This window comes from Trichosurus vulpecula, chromosome 2 (genome assembly GCF_011100635.1).
Source record: "Trichosurus vulpecula isolate mTriVul1 chromosome 2, mTriVul1.pri, whole genome shotgun sequence".
Lineage (NCBI taxonomy): Eukaryota > Metazoa > Chordata > Mammalia > Diprotodontia > Phalangeridae > Trichosurus > Trichosurus vulpecula.
Window position 1 is genome coordinate 214018286 of NC_050574.1, and position 24981 is coordinate 214043266.

At 38.7% G+C, this 24981-nt stretch overlaps 1 protein-coding gene across 1 annotated transcript in view; it reads right to left on the minus strand.

Moving 5' to 3' along the window:
* IFIH1 (interferon induced with helicase C domain 1) overlaps positions 1-24981 on the minus strand; it is a 108187-nt gene that overhangs the window by 57355 nt on the left and 25851 nt on the right. Inside the window, exon 3 of the mRNA XM_036745415.1 lies at positions 23871-24032. Within this exon, the coding sequence (XP_036601310.1) occupies positions 23871-24032 (162 nt within the window). The remainder of the gene's footprint in view (positions 1-23870; positions 24033-24981) is intronic.

Here is a 24981-nt window from a genome sequence, read left to right on the forward strand (position 1 = left end):
TGCTTCTGAATTTTCCCATTAATGTCCAGCATACCAATCAAGGGTACAACTATTCTTCCAGTCCCCCAGTTTGCACTGGTGGTTCCATCTTCAGCTCCTCACTCTCACTCACCCTACAAATCCAGCCACTTGTCAAATCTTATCATTTCTATCTCTACAACACTTCTTTCACATGTCCTCGCCTCTCCACATAGCCACCACCCTAGTTTGCTTTACTTCTCACCTACATTATTGCAATAGCCTCCTAGCTGGTTTCTCTGCCTTAAGTTTCTCTGGACTCTAATCTATATTCCATATAGTCACAAAGTGATTTTCCCAAAATGCAATGACAATCCCAAAGGACTCACAATGAAGCATGCTATCTGCCTCCGGAGAAAGAACTAAAACTGTCTGAATGCAGACTGAAGCATGCTATCTTCCTTCTTCATTTCTTTCTTTCTCTTTCTTTTTTCTTATTTGAATATTCTACAAAATGACTATTGTGGAAATGATTTACATGACTGCCCATGTATTAACTAGATTGGATTGTCTGCAGTCTCAGTGGTGGGGGGAGGGGAGGGAGGGATAGAATTTAGAACTCAAAGCTTATTTAAAAAGTTAAAAATTGCTTTAATATGTAATTGGAGGAAAAATAAAATATTAAAAATATGGGAAAAAACCCAAAATGCAAATCTGAGCATCTCTCCATTGTTTAATAAACTCTGGTGGCTCCCTGCAGCTTCCAGAATCACATATAAATTGTACTGTCTTTGACATTTAAAAAAAAGCCAGCTCTTTACATCTTGACCCATTCTTACCTTTCCTGTCTTCTTGTACATTACTTTCCGCCTAGCACTGAGCTCTAGTCATACTGTCCTATTTAACTCTTCAACACATGACACTATTTCTTATCTCCATGCCTTTGCACTGACTGTCCCGTGTCTAGAATGCCTCTCTTTTTTTATCACCACCTTTCTGAAGTCTTGGTTTCCTTCAAGACTCAACTCAAGTGTCCCCATAGACATGAAGCCTTTTCTAGCCTCTCAGCTGTTAGTGCACTTCTCCCTCCCAGAACTCCATGGGATTCCTTTTATATGCCTTTCCTGCACACGCACACGCACACACACACACACACACACACACACACACACACACCACTCACATATACATTGTAGATGTTGTTTCCCTCATCATAAAGTAAACTGTTTAAGACAGCGGCTTTGTCTCCTCAGCTCTTATCTAAAAGCACTTAAATTGTTGACCTGCATGTCCTTTCTCTTTCCCTCCCTTTCAAAGAAAAGCTTTCTATACTTCCTGTCTCCAGTTCCTCTTTCTCTAACTCCTCATTCCACTGTAATCTTGCTTTAGACCTATAACTGCCCTTTCTAAGGTGACCAATGAATGATCTTTTTAAAAAAATTATTTTTATTTTTCAAGTAACCAATATTTTTAATGCATCTCTTCCTCTCATTAACCCCCCCCCCCCAATGAACAAATTAAGAACAAAACAAAACAAATCCTTCAATATATATACTATATAGTTTGGCCAAACAAATTCTCCAATTAGCCACTCTCCAAAAATGCACACCTCTTTCTACATTTTAAGTTTCATCACTTGTGTCAGGAGGTGAGTGGTGTGCTTCATCTTCTTTTTTTGGACTTGGGTTGATCATTGTGTCAATCAGAGTTTTAAAGTCTAAAATAATTTTTCCCTATGATTGTATAAATTGTTTTCCTATTTCTGCTCATAGTATTCAGTCAGCATCAATTTGCTAAACTGTTCATTTCATCATTTCTGATGGCACCATAACATTCTGTTCTATTCATATACATTCATGAAACAATTTGTTTAGGCATTTCCCAACAGGAAGACAACCCTTAGTTTCCAGTTTGGAGCTACTATGAAAAGAGCTCCTACAAATGTATTTTTAAACAAAGAGATACATTTATTCTTTATTTGATTTCTTTGGAGTGGAGGTCTAGCATAGCTGGATCAAAGGGCATGCACAGTGTGGCAACTTTTTGACTTTGTTCCAAATTGATTTTCAGAACAGCAGAACCATTTCACAGCCCAACTAACAGAGCACTAATAGATTTGTTTTCTCATATCCCCTCCAACATTTATTATTGTTGTCTTTTGTCATCTCTGCCAGTTGTATAGTTGTGATGTGGGACTTCAGCAATGACCTCTGGCCTCTTAAATGCTAAGCATTCTTCTTAATCTTGTTGCAGCTTTGACAGCTGCTCACCCCTTCCTTTTTCAATAGTGTCTACTCTCTGGGTTTTTGTGACATCATTCTTTGCCTGCTCTCCTACTCTGGGTAGCTCCTTCCCAATTTCCTTTGCTAGATCCTCATCCATGTCCCCTTCCCTCGGGCAGCTGGGAGACATAGTAGACACAGGGCTGGGACCAGAGACAGGAAGACCTTGGGTGGGTCATTTAACCTCAGCCTCAGTTTTCTTAACTGTAAGAAAGCGCCTACCTCCCAGGGTTGTTGTGAGTATCAAATTAGATAACTGTAAAGCATTTAGCACAGTGCCTGGCATGTAATAGGCACTATATACTTAATCCCTTTCCTTCTCCCTTCTCTTGGGTGGGCCTCAGGGCTCTGTTCTGGGCCCTTTTTCTTCTTTCCCTATACTCTCTGAGTGACTGCATCAGCTCCCATGGGTTCAGGTATTATCTCTAGACCTCTGACCCCCCACATCTATACATCTGTCCTATTCTCTCCACTCACAGAGCCGCCATCACAGTTCAGGTAAGGGTAGCAAAATTGCCAATTCGATATTCCTAATACATGACTCTGATCATGTCACACCTCTGAGCAAAAATCTCCAGTGGCTCCATTTTATCTCTAGAATAAAATAGGAACTGCTCTATTTGGCGTTAAAGCCCTTTAGAATCTGACTCCAGCCTACATTTCCAGGATTATTGCACATTATTATTCACGTACTTCACATTTCAGCCAAATTAGCCTACTTGCCATCTAGCTCCCCTATCCCCATCTTTGAATTAGCTGTCTCCCATGCCCAGAATTCACTTCATTGTCACCTCTGCCCTTCAGAATCCCTGACTTCCTTCAGCTCAAATGCTTACTCCTACCCAGTGATTATCCTGAGCCCTCCAATTGCTAATGCCCCCCACCCCACCCCAACCCACCAATTACTTGCTGTTTACTTTATATACGTGCTCATGTTTCTCCCTATGTTTTCTTCCCTCTTCCAATGAAATAGAAGCTCCTTGAGGGCAGAGACTATTTTGTTTCTATCCTTGTATTTCCAGGCCTTACTTAGCACAGTGACTAGAACATAGTGGGTGTTTAATAAATTCTCATAGAATTATGGAATCATTATAGAATCAATCAATAAGCATTTATTAAGTGTTTATTGTGTGCTAGTCACTGTACTAAGCCCTAGGGATACAAAGACAAAAGTAAATAGTCCCAGCCCTCAAGATTACATTCTAATCAGGTATACATGTACATGTATAAATATATTGGAAGGTAGGTGGCTCAGGGAATAGAGTATCTGACCTACAGTCAGGAAGACCTCAGTCCCCAGTTGGCAATTAAAAAATAGGAAAAAAAATAGTTAGCACTTATATAGTGCTTTGTGGGCAACTAGGTGGTGCAGGGGATAGAATAGCTGGCCTGGAGTCAGGAAGACTCCTCTTCCTCAGTTCAAATCTGGCCTCAGACATTTACTAGCTGTGTTACTCTGGGCAATTCACTGTTTGCCTCAGTTTCCTCATCTGTAAAATGAGCTGGAGAAGGAAATGGCAAACCACTCCAATATCTTTGCTAAGAAAACCCCAAATGGGGCCACGAAGAATTGCACATGAATGAAATAACTAAACAACAACAATATGCTTGTGTGTGTGTGTGTGTGTGTGTGTGTGTGTGTGTGTATGTGGGTATGTGGGTATACGTACAAACTCAAAATCTGTGGACCCAATGAAGGCCCAGTCCCTCAGGCATATGCAGCCTGAACTGCCTGGTGCCAATTCACACGGATGCTTGATGTGCCTGCTCCAAAAGTGTGTGGCATGCACTGAAAGGTCTTGACTCTCCACTTTGGATCATGCACAGGTATTCTGTGACTGTTCTGGTTGCATGCTGAGTGATAAAGAGAAGACTTTTTAATTAGCCGATGAATTGGAACTGAAAGTCCATACAAAAGGAACTAACCAGCTTATTTCATCTCATGGTAGAGATTGGTGAACAGGCTATTGTAAGCCTTTGGGTCAGAAGAGAGAAGTCATGCCAGTCATTTACTCTCCCCACTCTAAGGGTTATGAAGCCATGAGTTCATGGCATTGTTTTTTCTATCTCTGTTGTGTTTTATTCTTTCTTGCTATTAGATGAATACGCGTTGGAAATAGATTGGATTTGGCTACAGCCTTATGAACTTCGAAAGGCTGGAGAGGCCACTAGGAACTGGAATCTATATGAGTTTGCCAGCAGTTGAGCCTGATAAACCGACGTAGCCCTGAAATCCAAACTACTTGACCCAGCCCAGCAGCAGATCCACCAGGCACCTGAGGTGCCACGTCTTGTAAGTAAAGAAGTGACACCATCCATTGGTTATGCTACATTCGGATGTGAACTTGGAGGCGAATCCTTTGTAGCAATCGCATCAAGCTTAATCTCACTCTCCCCAGGGGCTGAGGAAAAGCGGAGAGTGTGTTCTGTTTGCGGATGTTTTTTTGTACTTCAGTTCTTGCTATATCTTTTTGGTGAAAATCCTTTCATAAAAGCTGATTGGTGTTAATTGCTTATCAATGATACCAAGGCCCTACCAACTAGCTCACACTGGGGCAGTAATCAATGGTGACTGATATTGAAGGGAATACACCAGAATGTAGGCTTGAGATGACAGACTTAGAATGAACCCCACAGCCCCTCAGGGGTATCCCTAGAAGCTAGGAAGAAGTTGAAGAGAGGAGAGAAATTGCTCCCCTCTGGGAACCAGGTCCCCAGAATGGGAGGTGAGATAAGGGCCCCCAGAGCTTACTTTAAAGTGTTATACAAAGTTGTTATCATTATTATCATCATTAAAGAGGAAGAATTTAAGTTGGATCTTGAAGAAAGAGTTGGATCTTAACATACTTTTTTTTTGGAGGGGGGAAGGCAGGGCATTTGGGGTTAAGTGACTTGCCCCAGGTCACACAGTTAGTAAGTGTGTCAAGTGTCTGAGGCCGCCTTTGAACTCAGGTCTTCTTGACTCCAGGGCAGAAGCTCTACTCACTGCGCCACCTAGCTGCTCCCTTAACATACTTTTTAAAAAATTCAAGGTAATGAGTAACTGGATCCCTTTGTTTCAGACCATTTTTCTTTGATAAAATCCACTTAAGTGTTTTCCCTCTTAACTTCTGATTGATCCTAAGTCTAAAGGTATAACTATCATTAAACTTTAAATAATTAAAAATATTTAGAGACATTTCTACAGCACTTTATATACATTCACTCATTTAAATCTTACCATAACCCTGTCAGAAAGGTACTAGAGGGATTGTTACTCCCATTATAAAGCTGACGAAACTGAGCTCTCGAAAAGGCAAGATCACAAGTCAGTGTCAGACACAGGAATAAAACCCTGGTCTCGCCTGACTCCAAGTCCAGTGTCCTTTCTATAACAATGTTAAAAGATATCAATTTAAACAGTTGGGGTTCCTTTATAGAATTATAGAATGGCAAAATTGAAAAGGATACTGGACAACATTTAATCTAACCCATACCTGAACAAGAAGTCTCTCTACAACATCCTCAACAAGCAGACATACAGCCTTTGAAGATGTGGGGTGAGGAAGGACCCATTCCCTCCTGAGACATCCTTTTCAGTTCTGGACAGTTCTAAATTATCAGGAAGTTTTTCAAGCCTAAATCTGCCTTCTGCTATTTCTTCCCATTACTTTTCATTCTACCCTCTGGAGCCAAGCAAAACAAGTCTAATGCCTTCAAATACTTGAAGACATCTATCATACCCCACCATCCCTTCCCCCACCCCAGTCTTCCCTTTTTTTTATGCTAAACATCCCCTGTTCCTTCTTCATATGACATAGACTCAAGAATCTCCACCATCCTGGTTGCCCTCCCATGAGCCTATCAGAGTCCTTGAAATCTGGCACCCAGAACTGAATATACAATTCCAGAGGTAGTATAAATGGGCACTAGACTGAATCCAATGCTCTAGCCAGCCCTTCAAGATCTTTTGAATATTGGTTCTGTTAACCAATGTGTCATCTCTTCCCACTTAGCATCATCTGCAAATCTAATGCACACACCAGCTATGCCTTACAGCATACAAAGATTTTTATACTTGTCATCCCGAAGGATTTGAAATGCTCCAAAAATACAGCACATAAGATATATCTATATATCGTCCATTTGATATGAAGCATTCCCCAATAGATTTGACAATATTATCTGCAACATCAGAAGGTGTTCTATCGAGAAATGTGATGAAATAAGAATCCATTCAGATATGAAATTGATGTTGTTGATTTCAGCCCACCTAGATGAAATTCCTACCTGGCATCAAAATCCAGTCGGTCTGCCTAGCTTTAAATCTATGATACCAGGATACTATCTTTTAAAAAATATCATTTATATATCTTTCGTATGTTCATATCTTTCAAGTTTCCAAATATTTGAGACTAATACCTAATTCCTAATGAATGAAAATGTGTATATAGAAGGAAAGACACAGGATCAAAAAGTTAACTGCCTTACCTGGATCACTACATGGTACCACAGAATTAATTGTTAATATGGTTTTCAACCCCCTCCCCCAGTGGTTTTATAAAGAAATAGTTAACTTAGATCAATCCAATGATTCTCTATTTGCCATTTTTCACTGGCCAAAATTTCTTCTTGCTAAATGTTCATGGTTTATGAAGCGTAGTTTAGTATCCCTACATGCTTGTGAAGAATTATTCATTAATAAAAAGATTGGGAGAAAACTGCTTGGCAAATAAACAATACATATTCAAAGCTCTTTTATACATTTCCATAACTAAGTACAGTTTCTCCTGGAAAGCATAAAGTAATATATGAAAAGACTAGAAGGGGGAGGAGAAGCTGTGGCCTCGACCCACCCCTGGACTAGATAATAGCATCAGTTTACAATAAGTTTTAACAATGCAGCTGAGCAGGTCATGTTCTATCAGATTTTTTAAAATCCAAATTTGTTGCTTCATTGTTGAGGGAAATCATTCCATCAATGCAAATCAGCAAGTGCGCTTTATCAATTTTTAAAATATTTATCAATTTTATTCATTATTTTATCTTTATTTTATTTGTTATCAAGTTGTCTGCAAGCAAGTCAGTGACATTCCTAGGGTCACACGGGCAATTATGCTTGGACCTGAACTCAGACAGTCCGGATTGCAAGATCAACTTTCTCTATCCACTACTCCATGCTGCCTCTTACTGTACTGAAATAACAGAAATTAAACTTAAGTAGTAAGAATTTCTGTGATACTTTATCAAAATAATATGCTATATCACACATATGTGGCACGGCTATAAAGAAACAGGACTCGTTCTACAAGGCACACACACAAATCAACCTAATCAGTTTATACTCGTAAAAATACACATTAAATGACAACTGACAAATTCAATGTGTGATTTAGTAATAGCTTGAAATACCATATTGATGTATTAAGCCAATTAGAGACCGAAAGTAAAACGCAATGTAGTATATAAAGTTTTTAAATGCCAAAGTTAACACACACACACACACACACACACACACACACACACACACACACACACTTCCTGGCATGAATTAATTTGAGATTTATCTCAATGTGAAGTGTGCCCTCTGCTGGATAAAAATAAAATGACAATAAAATGATAATCATGTACTTCATATATCATATTTGTTATTACAATAATAAAGACTAGATACTGTGTATTAAGCAGGAAATTCTCAAATTTCGGCTTTCTGTTGTGCCTGCCAATGTACTGTCCCCAAGTCTTCTGGATCAGCACATCATGTTATTTATAGGACTCTTCCCCCCACTCCTTTCTTTCCTCTTTTCCTTTCCCCAGTCTCTTCCTTAACTCCACAATCTCTTCTTCCCTAAACCACAAATGTGCATTTATATAAATAAACAAATTTAGGAATGGAGTAGATATAAATGACTGCTATACAAGATGAACTCAAGCCTCAACTCCACTTTAGGTTACAGAACTGAACTATAGCCCTAAAATAATTCCATTTCCACCTTTTTAGGGAACTTGACTTCCCATCAAATTCTGATGGCTGGTTTATTCTTGATGTCCTGAGGCACTACCTCCCCAGACACACTCTGTCACCATACTGGTGCCATTCACTGTCTAGGATGGATCCCTCACACCTGAGGGTGTGACCACAGGCATAAGAGTTGCCCCTTTGTCCTATACTGGCATATGTGAAATCTGGCCATTTTTAATAGTATAAAATTTCCTTTTGAAAAAAATCCCTGATTTTTCTGACAAATATGCTTAAATTTATTTTAGAGGATATGTATACGTACCTACACACACACACACACACACACACACACACACACACACACTTTGGTCTTTTACATTTCCCCCCTCTATTCCAGGGAACATGTGTTCCCTGAGTGCAGAAGGGAGAAAAGCCTCCTCCACCCACCTCCCACATTCTCTCCTGGATCCAATTCAATTTTTTAAAAAAATTATCAAGTATGCACTACTAGTAAAGGCCCTGTGCTCGGCCCCAGGGTTGAATCAAAAATGAGGAAGACTAAAGTAGTAGAGATGATAAGGAAATCCGAATATTCACAGCACAAAGTAACATGTAGTAAATGCATAGGGGAGGTACAAAGATTCACAAGAAATTAAAGGGGAGAGAGAACACTTCTAGCTGAGATATTGGGGAAGATTTCATGGAGGAAGCCACCTGAATTGAACCTTGATGGTATTTCAAAGGGAAGAAATTGGTAGGTAGGGGGAGCGACAGAAAAGGATCAGGAAATAATTGATTTAGAGCAGAAAATGACCCTGGAGATAACTTAGTGCAATCCACTCATATTACAGATGAAGAACGTAAAGGATCTCTCAAGGACAGTGGATCAGTCAACTAGAGTTTGTTCAGAGCACCCAATAGTGCTCTGAGTGCCAGGCACTGTGCTAAATGCTGAGGATACAAAGACAGGTAAAAGCCAGTCCCTGTTCTCAAGGAGCTCAAAATCTAAAGGGAAGAACTTTGAAGGCAGAACAGGACAGGATGGGTTGATGGAAAAATGAGTAGCTCAGCTGGGGCACTGAGTATGTAAAAGCACACTGGAGACAGATTGTGACAGGTCTTGAGTACCTACTGCTCAAGGGGTTTGGATTTTATTTTGTCCAGGGACAAGTCATCATAGCTTTTTATTTTTTTAAAGCAGAGAACTGACTCTCTGGAAGTAGTGTAAGATGGATTGGAGCATTGGGAAACTGGAAATAGAAAACAAGACACTATGGGGAATCTGTAGATCCAGTGGAACCTCTTCCTCACACTTCCTATTCACATTTCCAGCTACCTATTGGGGAGCTCCAAGTAGATATCCCAGAGGCAGCTCAAATTCAGTGTCTAGAACAGCAGTTAGCATCTTATCCTCAAAAGTGCCTCCTAATAATGACCCATCCACTTCTTTTGATGATATCACTACCTACTCAATTATTGATGTCCACAAGTCATTACTCTCTTCTTCTTTCATCTTCTGCTTCTATTTTGTTTTGAGTTTCTATGAATCTAACCCTATAACATTTCTCTCCGCCATCTCCTCAGCTCTAGACTCTGGCACAAACCTCTCATTACCACCTACATGACTAACTATTCTCCTTATCTCCAGTTCCGCTTCCCTCTAATATAGCCTTCAAACCACTGCCATGTCTGATCATGCTATAGGACCCTTCAATGGCTTCCAAACAGCTGTCAAATACAGCCTAAGATCCTTAGCCTAGAATTCAAGGCCTTCCCAAACCCTGGTGTCTCCAAACTTATGCTGTTCCCTCCATGTGTGCTATGGTCTACCCAAATTATACTACATTCTGTGTCATGTACATGCTCAGTGATTTCCCATGTCTGTGCCTTTGTTCATACGTTTCCCTTTGCCTAGAATGCTCTGCTTGTTGAAAACCTACTCATTCTTAATTTCCTGCCTCCTTCAGGAATCCTTTCCAGATCTCTACCAACAGAAACAGCCTTTCCTTCCTCCAATATTACATGGTACTTTAACCAGTTCTGTGCTCTTATTATATTCTATTCCAAATTATACTTGCATATTGTATTTTTTTTTATCTCTGTATGTGTCATCTACTCCTTCTAGACCATTTGTTATCTACCTCAGTGCTTAGCCAGGGTCTGCCATTGCATCTTGGGCCATCTCCAGTCTTCCTGATGGATACCTAGCACTGGGCCCAGATGGTTCTTGAGGAGAAAGTGAGATTGGTGACCTTGCACAGCCCTCCATCACTCAAATCAAAGTCAACTGCAAGTCATGTCATCACTTCCTGACATCATGGTCCTCTTCGAGAAGGAAGGACAAACACAACAACACAACCCAGCATGATACTTTGCATATAGTAGGCACTTAGTAAATGGTTGCTTAATGAATGTTTATAGTTCAAGAGGTAATGAGGGCCTGAACCAAAGTGGAAACAATGTGAGAAGATGTGTAAATGCTGTGAGGATACAAGCCACAGATCTTGAGATATCTGACTGAATGGGGATGGGGAAATTAGGGAGAAGAAAAAAGGAGTCAAATATGATTTCAAGGAATAGGCAAATTGGATTTGAGAGTGGGAAACTGGTGAGTTTAGGATACAGTGAGTGAGAAATGTCAACAGGAAACTAAAAATTCAGGACTCTGGGGAGAACCCAGGGCTGGAGATAAAGAGTTGAGAGAGTCATTCACAGAGTTGATAGTTGAAGCCAGGCACTAAGTGAATTCACAAAGGGAGACACTACAAACAAGGAAAAAGAAAGAGCAGAGGACAGAGATTTGGAACATACCCATATTAAGAAGCTGGAGAAAGACGAGGAGCACCCCCAAAAAGAAACGGACCAACCCAATCCAACTACATGTTATTCACCTTCACACATACCATATTCCAGCCAAACTGGCTGACTTGCTTTTCCCCACACTGGGCGCTCCACTTGTACGAACTTGTCATTGCAGAGTTTGTCTCCAAGGCCTGGAATATACTCTTTCCTCATCAACACTTCTTGCAATTCCTAGATTTCTTCCAAGGCTCATGTGCCATCTCCATGGTGAAGGCTTTTCTGATCCCCTTAATTCTTAGTGTACCTCCTATCTCAAGTATATACTTATCTTCTAATATGTTGTATTATCTCAGCAGGAGGTTGGTGCCTTTAGGGCAAGGTGTGCTTTTTTTAAAAATTTTTATATCCAGTAAGTAGCGTAGTGTTTTGCATATCTGTTGTACACTTAAATAGTGAAATAAAAAAAATGTAAACACCCACATCCATATATGAAAAATCACCAACCCCACTGGCCAGCCTACAGAAAGAGGAGGACCTGGGCATTTTCATTCATTGATTCACTTAGTTATTAAGTACCTATTATTATAAGGTGTTATGGATATGTGACAGATCAAAAGACTTTTTGGAAAGACTGAACAATGAGGGTACATAGTAGGAGAGTGAGTCAGAATTTTTCCTTTATCCAACAGATGAGATGTGGGGAGATTCAGCTTTGGAAAGTTGGCTGAGGGAATCTAGGTGCAAATCCTGCTTCAAGCAGTTTTGATGGCATAGTGATGTTGGGCAAGTAAGTCACTTAAGTTCTCTAGGTTTCAGTTTTCTTATTTATAAAATAATGGGATTTTGACTAGATTACTTCTAATGTGTTTTCTAGCTCTGAATCTATGATCTTACAAGAAATGCAGTCTTCCATTTTCAAATTATTATTAGAAAATTAAATATGTGAAAAGTTATGGAACATAGCTACATTAATTTGGTATTTAATTATTCAAATGATACAATCTTTCTTGAACTAATTTACCTTTAAATCTGCAGTTTAAAACTTAAATTTTAAAGCTATACTTCCTAAACTGATCATTTCAAAGTCGGCCACCAAATAAAAAATGTTAAATGAAACACTAACCTTTTCCTGTAGGATATGAAGCACATTAAAATTCAACTGAACTCACATTTGTTAAGAGCTACCATGTACAGTGAGTGCACAGTACTAGATAATTGAGATTTAAAATGGAAAAACTGAAGGCTTTGACCTCAAGGAGCTTACAATCTAGTAGAAGGAAAAGGCACATACACAAATAACTATAATACAAGTCATAGTGTACTGTATGTGGGAGGCTTAGAGAGCTAGCAGATAGCAGCTGCTGAGATTTAAGGTGCTACCCTTCAGTGCTGTTCTTGATTTTTGACAGTTCACAATTTTGGGGTAAGGTGGTAGGGGGTGGGGAGGTAGAGAATAAGGGGAATTGGTAAACTAGATGATGATTTATATGGCTGGATAAGAAAGAAATTTGGTTTGGAAGGGATAGGGGAGATTTATCCAGAAATAAATACAGACCAGACCCAAGATTGGACTTTGATATATAAAAAATGCAGGGGAAAATGCTACAACAGATGGGGGAGGGGGAAGGTATTTCCATAAAGGTCAATTTTTAAACTCCTCCTACAGAACACGATCTACTCTTTGCAAAATATATCTACGATAACTCCCAGAACATAATGTCACCAGATAAACCTTAGGAATGGAACATATGGGGAAATATGAAAAAGAAGGTAGTGAAGTCTGAAAACAAGCAGGTTGGTGAGCTCATTAGCTGGGGTGGAATTTAAAAATCTTCACGTGAAAGAATATATAAATCAAAATAGACACACGTATTCAGATGCATGCGCACTAGGCATTCACACATACCACTCTCATATACAAAAACTTAACTTTCTATCACTGCCGAATTATAAGGCAGTTACAATGAAGTTTCACCGTGTCTTTATAAATGCAAAAGCACCCTCTGGTGGAAAATGCAGGGTATTTGTTACAATGAGAAACTAAATTCCTAGAGCAACCATGAATAACATCCAGAGACAAAACTGGGGTGGGGGGGGTGGGGTTTGATTCATTTTGCAAATGTGAAAAGGTTTTTATTACAAATTCAAATTTATATTTTTAACCTACTTGACTTTACTTTTTTTTTAATAAGCTACCTTAACCACTCCAAAAACAAAGCACAAAAAAGATATTTAAAATAGTCATTTGTTTCAATAAATTTAAGGGGCATTTTTCAGTTCTTAGACATGCAGATCTTTAATTTATTGAAACAAATGACTATTTATTTTTAAATATCGTGGTACAGAGAGTTTGTGTGGCATAGCACATAGTGGGACTAGACTTGCAATCAGAAAGACCCAAGTTCAGAACCTGCCTCTAATACAGTGTGGCTACAGGCTAACTTATTTAACCTGAGCCTCAGTTTCCTCATCTGTAAAAAGGGGAAAATACTACCCACAGTACCTACCTCACAGGGATTGTTATAAGAAACATGATCTGTAAACCTTTTTTTTTTTCTGCTCCCTTCAGGAGAGGTAGTATGCTAGGTAGAGATTTGGCTTCAGAGTCAGTAAGACCTATGGTCAAATCTCAACTCTCATGGATAAACGTAATTTCTCTGAGTCTCAGTTTTCTCATCTGTAAAATGGATATGATAATATTTTTGTTACTTTCCTTACACAGCTGTTGTGAGGTTCAAATGAAATGACATGGGTAAGGCGCTTTTCAGTCTGTATAGCATTATATAAATGTCTGTTGTTAACATTCACTAGCAACAGAGAAATTGTAGATGGGTTCCTCTTGAGTCTCCTCTGAAAGTGACCAGGAATTTAAAAAAAAGAAATATATCATTAATTGTACACTTCCCACTAGAATTTCTGAGGGGGGAAGGTCCACTTTCTTTAAAAATAAGAGTCTTGGGATTGTCTGGCTAGGTATATGGGGCAAAAGATTCCAACATGGGCCCTAGCCTCTCTTTTAACCTCCCCCCATTCCACATCTCTAACTGCGTATTGGACATCTTGAGCTGAACGTTCTACAGAACATCCCCAAACTACACATGTCCAAAACTGAGCTCATTATCTTTCCCCATCAGACCCTCCCCTCCTAACCTTCCTATTACTGTTAACGGCACCACCATTCTCCCAGCTCTCCAGCCTCACAACACTTGTCCATCTTGACTCCTCACTGTCCCTCTTCTTCCATATCCAATCTGTTGCCAAGGCCTGTCAATTTCACCTTTGTAACATCTCTTGAATATGCCTCCTTCCCTCCTCTGATACCGCCCCCACCCTGTTGCAGACCCTCATCCCGTCATGCCTGGGCTGTTGTAGTAGCCAGTTGATGGGTCTGCCTGCTTCAGGTTCCTTCACTCGGCTGTCAAACTGATCTTCCTAAAGCACAGGTTTAACCATATCACCTTCCTACTCGATAAACTCCAGTGACTCCCTATCACCTCCAGAATCAAATAAGAAATCTTCTGTTTGGCTTGTAAAATTTTTTATAACCTGGTCCCTTCTGGCCTTTTCAGCCTTTTTACATTTTAGTCCTCTCCACACAATCTGTGATCTAGTAACACTGGCCTCCTTGCTGTTTCTCAAACATGTTAACTCCATCTCCTGAATCCAGGAATTTTCACTGGCTATCCCCCCTTAACTGGAATATTACCCATCCTCATCTATATCTCCTGGTTTCACTGGCTTCAAGTTTCAGCTAAAATCCTACTTTCTACAGGAAGATTTTCCTGATTCCCCCTTAATTCTAGTGGCTTCCCTCTCTTGATTATTTCCAATTTATCTTGTATATAACTTGTTCATACATAGCTGTTTGCATATTGTCTCCCCAATTAAACTGTGAGCTCCTTAAGAGCAGGGGCTATCTTCTGCCTTTTTTGTATCCCTAGCATTTAGCACAGTACCTAACACATGGTAGGTCTTTACTAAACGTTTAGACTATTTGATGTGCAAACCATTAGAGACTTTTGAACCATGTTGCCAACCTTCGTATTAAAATTTCAAATAATGGTTCACATGTACACTTAATGTGAAATAGAAATACCATTCTAATCCAGTACAGCACTAGCACAATGCCTGCATGTAATAGGTACTTGATAAATCTTTCTTGAATGGATGAATTAACAAAGTATGTGTTAAGATTTTTAAATGGGTTCAAAAATAAATATTAGATAGTCCTAAATCTGCAATTGCAGGTCATTTTTAAAAATTTTGCCAACCCCAGTTTTGTCTTTCTGCAAGTGAATTTAGCACATGTAAATATGCCAGATTGATGATTCTAAAAACTGAGGTCTTCTGTCTACTTACAGAATGGGTGCAGCTTGAGTAACAAGTTTTTTTTATGCTACTTTGCTTTTACTGTTCGTGAAATCTTCATAAAATACATTAGAATCTAAATGAGGCTTATTCAGTATTGAGAAAATACCTAAGGCAATAAGCAGGCAACAATGTACAGTAAAGATCTGGGAGACCTTGAGCATGGTGTGGTGGGGCTTTGGAGTTGAGGCATGGGTTTGAATCCAGGCTCTGCCACTAATTAGTTGCACAACTATAGGTAAGTCACTTAATTGCTCTAAGCCTCAGTTTCCTTATCTGAAAATGAAGATAAAAATACTTGCATCGCCTACTTCACATGAGTTTTATGGGGAAAGTGTTTTGTAAACCTTTAAGCATTATATATCACAAACTATTATTACTTTTGACTGTCCAATTCTAAGAATTTTTATATAGGTAAAACTTCCTGCAGCAAAAATGTTAACAACAAAAATCTCCATGACAAAAGGTTTGCCAAATACTATTAAAGGCCTACTTATATTAAGTGAATTTGGCACTATTAAATTTAGTACTATACAACAACAACAAAAAATTTTTTCAGTTCCTCTAGAGTTTGTGTTTGTGAATGTGTTCATATGTGTGTTTGTGAGTGTGCTCACATGTATTTTCTTTTCCCCCAATGAAATCACCTCTGGTACAGCCATGCTAAATCATAAGGCAAATAGACCAAACATACACCATAAGTAGGCATACTTTGCATCTGCTCTAGAAAAAGCCAGAATTTTCCTTTGCTTTGGATACATAATTGGACTCAATCCAAACATCCCCAAGATTCTTTACAGTTAGAATCACCAGAGCCATTCTGGATTGGATGAGATCCTCAGATTACTCAGAAAATGAAGAAATGGTGGATGTTATTTCTGAGCCACTGATCATTAATCTTTGAAAAACCATGAAGAATAGGAAGGGTACTGTAGGGCTAAAGGTGGACAAATGCTAGGCTAATTTTCAAAAAAGGGGAGATGGTGAAGTTTGGAAAAAATATGCTCATGAGCTTGATGTTGCTTCACTGGACTATAATAGAATTTATTATTAAAGGGATGGTTTATGAACATTTAGAAAGTGACGCAGCGATGACTAAGAGTCAACATGGCTTCATCAAGAAGAGGCTGGTCAATCTAATTTCTTTCTTTTTTTTTAACAAGGTTAGTAAACAGGTGGATTAGGAGCATGCTACAGATATGCCTCCACAGACTGACATTCACTGAATTCACATACATGGTAAAATCATATAACCTCCTAACTGTCTCTTTCATGACATTCACATAACCTTCTAAAGAACTGTACTGATACAGCAAGGAAAGCACAACCAGGAGAATGACAAACACAATGACTACAATGATGTAATAAAAAATAATAGTACAAGGCTATCAAACTCTAATTAACTGCAGTGACCAACCTCAGTCCTAGATGATAACTCCCCAACCGCTCTGATAAAGGTAGCACACTATAGGTACAGAAGATTAAATACCAAATCATCACAGTTACTGTCAGCTGCTTTTGCTTATGGGATTTTCTTCGTTATAAGGAAGTGTTCTATGACAGAGGGGTATATTGGGAAATAACTGTCGTGCAAAAAAAAATAAAAGGAACTAATAAAAAAATTTTTAAAAAGGAATTTGGTTAATTTTATTTTATTTTTGTTTTCATTCAATTGGCCAAGGTCACATAGAAAGAAAAACAAATAAGAACAAATGAATTTTTAAAAAGAATTTGAAATTTATGCAAAAGAAATTTTAATTCTAAAAAATATCATTTGATTATTTTTTTTAAAAAATCTTCTAAAGGCACAATAAACAGACTACTGGGTCTGGAGTCAGGAAGACCTGAGTTCAAATCCAGCCTCAGCCACTTAGTAGCCATGTGACTATGGGAAGTCACAACCTCTGTTGCTCTCAGTTTCTTCAACTGCAAAATGCAGACAATAATAGTACCTACTTCCCAGGGTTGTGAGGATGAAATGAGAGCATGTTTGTAAAAAGTGCTTAGCATAGTGCCTGGCAAACAGTAGGTGCTATATAAATGCTTATTCTCTTATTCCCTTTATCTTTGTAAACTATATCCGATTATTTATAAATTTGACTTTCAGCAAGCTCTGTCCATGCATCCTGGTCATGGGTGACATCTAGTATTAGGGAGATCTATAAAATGGGAATAGTAACAGTTCCTGATGAAGTGTTATTGTGAGGATCAAATGAGACAACACATATACAGTCCTTTGCAAACCTTAAAACCCTATAAAATCCTCTATTATTTATGTATTTTTATTAACTATTATTGTTATTATTAAATCTGATAGTTCAAATAATCAATCCCTTAATTTAAGAAAAAATTTATATAAATACCCTAGGTAATGGAAGTTCCAAAAGCAGTTCATGAAAATTAAGGTGAGTCAAAGGATCCTGAAAGGAAATCAAAAGCAGATGACAAGTGGGTTCTCTGAGGTCTCAGGCATTCCCCACAAAAGTCCTAGAAATAGCTTCTATAAATTCTTCTTGCCCAAAGAGCCCAAAGCTGGGTCATAAATCAGTACAATGGGGCTAAACGCAAACTACTCCAGATCTGCTTCTCAATCGAAGCTGTCCAAAACTTGTGGGAGTTTGTGGGGTTATCCCCACACCTGTCCAGTTCCACCAGTATCCTGGTCAACAATACTCTACCCTCTGACCCCAGGCTGCCAATAACAAAGGCGGCCAAGACAATGAACATCAGCTTCACAGCCCGGCCCATTCTTCATTTTTATAGCAACGCTGAGGGGACACCATCAAAACTGCAAAATGAATCCAACTCTTATTGCTGGTCCACTTCACTGTCTGGGGCCTGCCCACAGCAGCTGGCAGAGGCTCATCTGGTTGTTTGCAGTCTTGGAAGTAAAGGAGGAGTGTGTGGAGCGGAATAAATACATGGGCCAGGATGAGGGGGTAGGCTCTTGTGCCTAAAAGCCGAGGTTTGTGATCCTGGCTATCTATATTTTTGGCAGCTGGAAGTAAAAGGGTGGAGTATTGTGGGCCAGGATATTGGTAGAGTTGGGGAAATATGAGGTAACATTCACAAACACACACATACACATATCCCCATGACACTCCAGGAAACCTCCCTACCAATAGTTTTCAATTTCCTTAGTAGTGTTTACTTTCTTTTACTTTAACAAACTGACTTAGAAATAGCTTTTACCTAGGGGTATTTGTATATATTTTTATTAAAGGTAATCATTATTTAAGGTCTCTGTCCTTGAATGATCCTTTGTACCAGACCATGAGCCATGACTGGGACCTCAGGAAACAATGTTCTCTAGGTCTGTCATATCTAGTGCTCTGATTTTGACTTTTAGAAGTTTTAATGAGTTGGTTCAAAAAACTGACAAACTCAAAACTCATGCAGCTCGTTCATAGCCCTAGATGTAAAACCTCTGGTATTTCATTATGTCTCACCCATATTTACAAGGAGAGGAATTTGAAGGACTCTGTCAAGGTATAAAGACTATAGAATTCTGCCCTTGTCCTTAAATAACATGTTGATATAAATACACAAATCCCAGTTGCCTTCACTCGTGTTTAGTCTAGCCTTTGAAGATTATAATGTCCAGAGTGGCCTAAAGTTAAAGAAAAATATCCTTTTCTTTCCCTTTGTTATTACTTCTTGTTAAATTTAGGGGTATATCTTAAAAAACAGCTGGTTATGCAAAAGTTAAAGGAACAAAGGTAATTCCTCCTCCCTAACCATAAAAAAAGGCTAGATAAATCAAGGGGGCCATCTCCAGTCATCCTGATCTATATCTTGCCACTGGACCCAGATGGCTCTGGAGGAGCTGGTGACTTTGCACGGCCCTCCCTCACTTAAATCCAATTCACTTGCAAGTCATGGCATCATCTTCCTGATGTCATGGTCCTCTTTGAGAACAAAGGACAAATAAAAAGAACAGAATAAATCCAAGAGATCTCAGAGGTTATCTAGTTTAGCTCATACCTGGACAAAAATAACTTCTGCAATATAACCAACAAATGGCCGGATATCCAGTGTTTGATTTAAGACCTTCAGTAAAGGAGACACTACTACAGATGGAGTGCATAAAATGCTGGATGCATTGTCAAGAAAACCTGAATTAGAATTCTATCTTGGACACAACAATTATGGGACTGTTACAAGGCTTATGCCAGCCCCCAGAGGGGGCCCGGTGCTATATCTCATATATGTAAAACACACGAAGTAAAGAACAAAAGCATAGAGTGGATGAATATTAACTTGTATACAGTATCTATAGTATACTGAAACAGGCTTGGAAAAGATCAGAGTTAAGTCAGAAATTCAGACCATGAGAAAAATAAATGTCATCTATACACATTTTATTAAATGCTATTCCTGAGCCTTAAAGTCCTTTCTTTATTGAATTATAACTGTCTCTATAGAAGGCTAGCCTCTAGGCTCTCAGAAATTTATAGATAAATATTTCACAGAGTCCAACCAAGGTCATAGAACAGGACCTAATAAATCTATAGTCAAGCATGGGCCGAGTCAGACTTCATCCTCCCTTCCTTCTTGCTTCTTCACCTACTCAACCAATTCCAATGCTTAATGATCTTGACGCTTACTTCTGAGAGCATTAATAATACATAAAACCTTGCTTACCTTCCAAATACGACCCTAGTGCTACTGAGAAGCAAGGAAAACTGAAGGAACGTCTTAGCACACAGAGATGGAGACGAGTGTGAAAAGGGCAGGTTGGGAAACCAGTGCCACTGCACTTATAGGAGCTGATCTGATGCCACAGGTAACTGCACAGCTAGCTACTGGAGGCCCAATACGCAGCATCCTCCAAACCTGCCCTCCCAAGGCGTTAGTCAATCTGAAAATAATACCCTTCAATAAACCTTCAACAGACTTGGAATATATTTGTGCTCGGGCGATTTCCTTAAAGAGACTGTACCGCTAAATGTAGTAAATCAAGCAGAGTTGGGAGGAGGGGCAGTATTTGATGGATTTTCTTTTACATTTTAAGAAACTCTTCTAGACCACAAATGGAACTAATTTGGTGATCATGGGCAAGTCTGGCACATAATAAGCACTTAATAAATGCTAGCTGACTTACTGACCTTTTTCAAGCTCAGTTTTCTGATCTGTAAAATGGAGCTATATACTGTATCTCACAATTTGTGACTCAAAGGACATAAAGAATGTAAAGTACTTTGCAAATCTTAAAATTATATATACAAGTGTTAGCTATTATCTCCTGAGATACATTCCATTTTTAAAACAGATTTAAGTCATGTAAGGATTTTTCCCCCTTTAAATATAAAAATCTACTTCTCTGCAACTTCTACTCTTTGCTAGAATGAAAGCCTGAATTGAATACAACTAAATTTGATAGGCATAAATAGGATCAGTAGGATAAAATACTTGTGTTCCCATGAAAGATATTGTTGTTGTTTGTCCTTTGTTATCTGAACAAGATTTATTCTTCTTTCATCCTAAAAGGGCTTTTACGACAGCCCTTTAAAAACCTGAAGGTAGCTGCCATCTCCCCTCCTCCCGCCCCATCCTTTGCCTTCCCCTTACACATTCAATCGTTCCTTTAAAGCACTACTTGGGTGACAACATTGCTAATCATTTCATCATCATAACTCCCTTCCCTAGCACACAATCTGGATTGTCAATGTCCTTTATAAAACATCACTCCTAAAACTGAACAAAATACTCACAACGTGATCTGACCATGGCAGAATGTGTACAGTAGGGATGCCCACCTCCTTTATTCTGGACACTGGTCGGGGCAGGTAGGTGGTACAGAGGACAGAGCATTGTGGAATCAAGGAGACCTGAATTCAAATCCAGTGTCAGATACTTATTAGTTGTGTGATCTCGGACAAGTCACTTGACCTCTGTTTTCAATTCAATAAACATTTATTAAGCACCTCCTATGTGCTAAACACTGGTGGGCACAAAAAAGATGCAAAAGATAGTTCCTGCCTCAAGGAGTTTATAATCTAATGGGAGAAACACCGTGCAAACAAATATGTACTATACAAAGCAAGCTATATCCAGGAAAATAGGAAACAAGAGGGAAAGCACTAGAATTAAGAGAGGTTGGTTGGGACTTAAAAGAAGCCAAGGAAGTCAATAGTCAAAGAGGAGGAGGAAGGGCATTCCAGGCATGAGGGACAGCCAGAGAAAATGCCCAGAGCTGAGCTGTAAAATGGGATGATAACAGCACCTACCTTGCCGGATTGTTGTGAGAAGTAAATGAACTATTTGTCAAGCCTGGCACATAAAAGGCACCTTGCTGGTTTCCCTGCTGCCTTCTTAATATAAACCAATATAATGTAAGCCTAAATATAGCCTTGCACTAGCAATTTTGGCTGCCATCACACACTTATGACTTGTTTTTAATTACCCTCCCTCCCAGGATTTTTTTTCAGAGAGGATGCTATTTAGCCACACCTTCTTGACCCTGTACTTGTGCAGGGGAGGGTATGTGGAGTGTTTAGGGAGGACTAGCAGGACTAACACCTCTTGTGTGAGGGCTGCTAAGTCCTCTTCAGGGTTGATCATCTGCCTTTGGTGTCCATCTGTCATCCAGCTCTCACCTGTGGCTCAGAGAAGCCACAGCATGCACAGCAGCCACACTCTGGTAAAACTGTCTTGACAGACAACCTAAATTAGGCTGAGGGTGACCAACAGGCCTCAAACTCATCAGTGAGTTACGGGGATGTCTACCCCAAGTACATGAAGACTTCCCTCCGCAGAATGGGTGGATGAGAACAATTTGTTCCAACGACCATAAAGGAGGCTGAGGCAGGCGTTGTAGAGTGCTTAGAGCTTGGTCAGACATCAAAGATGCCAAAGTAATCCATTGTATCCTGGGCCATTGCCAGTCATATTAATTTTTGTCTTGCCACTGGGCTCTATGACTCAGGAAGAGAAAGTGTCGATTCTGCCTCACTTAAATCCAATTCAGGCATAAGTTAAGACAGCACCCTGTGATGTCATTGGTCTTGAAAAACAAAGGACAAACACCAACAATATCTTTTATAGGAACACAAGTATTTTATCCTACTGATCCAATTGTCCCTATTAAATTTGATCTTATTCAATTCAGGCTATCATTCTAGCCTGCCTAAGCCTCGTTGGATCCTAAGCTTTCTTGTTGTTGTTTCGTTTCAGTTGTGTCCTACTCTTTGTGACCCCATACATGAGGTTTTCTTGGCAAAGTTTACCATTTCCTTCTCCAGGTCATTTTACAGATGAAGAACTAAGACAAACAAGGCTAAGTGACTTGTCCAGGGTCATACCTACTATGTATCTGAGGTTGGATTTGAACTCATAAAGATGAGTCTTCCTGATTCCAACCCCAGTGCTCTACCTACTGAACCACCTAGCTGCCCAAACTGTTATTTAGTGTTAGCTATTCATTCCAGATTAATGTCATCTGCAAATCTGACAAGGATGACAACATACTAACTACGCTTTCATTCAAATCATTGATAACAATGTTGAGGAGCATGAGATCAAGGCATTCCTGAGTCATTCTCCTTCCTCCAAATTGACATTGACACATTAATGATTACTCTGGTCAATTAGTTGCAAATTCAGCTCATTACGCTATTGGTATGCAGATATCATATAATTTATAATCAATCAACTGTAATTTTAGGTCTAATTAATAACTAATATTCCAATCTAATTCTCTTTTAGTTATGAAGACCTGACCTTTATATAGTTTTAATGGCTTTTTATTGATCAATTATAAATGATATAACACAAATATGCAATTATCTGCTAAGACTGCCCCCCCAAATACATTATTTTGTATAAGATACCATGAACAACATGAGATGCTGTCATAATTTTTAAAATGTTATTTCAAATGAATCAAAATTCATTTGATTTGAGTCATCAAATGAATGAATTATTCATCAACAATGAATTGTAAATCTTAAAATACCACACAAATTAGTGTTATAGGCAACTTCATAATTGCTATTTTTCTTTACACCTAAAATTACCACGAATGGTTTAAGTTAAATAGCTTTAAAATCTTTTCAAATGCCCCATAGCTTGTATGAATAACTTAAATAAGATACATATACATATATATACATACATACATATATATATATATATATCATTGATCAGAGAAAAGAAAGTTTGTTTCATTCCTTTAAAGCAGCGGAGTCAAAGTCAAACAGAAAGAAAGGGGGGCACTAAACTATACATATACATGACTGCAGGTCATCTGTTGACTTAAAACACCACATATTAACACTATGTTCTAATGTATTTTTAGTTATTTTAAAAATATTTCCCAATTACATTTTAATTTGGTTCTAGCTTTTGCTGGCTTATCTCTGCTTTAAAGCATGATTTTAATCTTTTAAATGTTCAGAAAAGCATGTATGCCAAAATGTTTTATCTTTTTTTGATTGGTTCTTGATTTCCTCTATACCTAGTAAGTTAGGTAGGTATAGACTCTGAAGTGTTCACAATATTAAATACTACTATGTTACCTGAAATCACAGAAGAGTCTGCAAAAGAAGATTCCAATTCATCACTTTCAACAGCTAGGCTATCATTTTCTTGCTCTCGTTGATCCGATAAAGAAATAAGTGTCTCTTCAATGACACGACCATCCTTTGGGGATAATTTCTCAATTCCATTTTCCTTAATCTCTGTTTTTGGAGGAAAAAATATTGAAATACAAATGATATTTCAAGACAAGTTGCTTTTTGTAGACACCATATAAATTCATATCTCTTTCTAACAGAAACATTTCTATTAAGTAACATTTCTATTTAAAATTGAAGTTTAGCTTAAAATGCTTGTCTTTTACTCAATTTATAAAAGCTAGGATCATGTATTTTAAACTATTTATCCTCCATAACATCCTACTCAAGTTCCTCCTTGAGGAATGGATGTGATCCTGTGTTTTAAAAGGCTCTATCAGTGGAGTGCATGTTCTGGAAGCTGCTACTAAGCTGAAAGGTTTCAGGCAGGGTGCTTTCTAGAACCAGCCTAGCTAAATACAATGAGGCCTGTCACTGGGTGTGGTAAAACTTGGTGGTAGTGTTTGAACCTTGTCTAGCTGAGAAACCAGACCTGTTTCCTGGAGACCAGATATATTTAATGTAAAACTCAGGATGTAGATTTTATTGTCTAGAAATCCAATCAGATCTGAAGATTGACGGATGGAATGTGAGGGGTTTCCTCTTGCTAATCAACTCAAGGAACCTGTATGTCTTATTTGGAAACTGCTCCCATGCTGGCCAATAAGCTACTGCTTCCTTGCTCCTTTGTTTGAATCCTATATAATATGTAACTTATAGACCCTGGGTGGGGGGCACTCCTTTTTTGGCTCTCCTCTCTAATCACACAACTTAAGAAACTTCTTTCTAAACTATTTAAGTTCTGGATTTTGTTCCCTGTCGCATTACGGGCTGGACACTTTGTGATGAATTCTTTGGACACTGTAATCCATGAAACAATGAAAAATACAAAAAGGCCCTCAATACTGTGTGGCCCATTTCCACTTGAATAACTATAATGGGAGAACGGTGCTAAACTGGGCAAAGAGTGCTAAAAACCATGCCATTTTTTGGATCATACTTAATGTCATGGTAC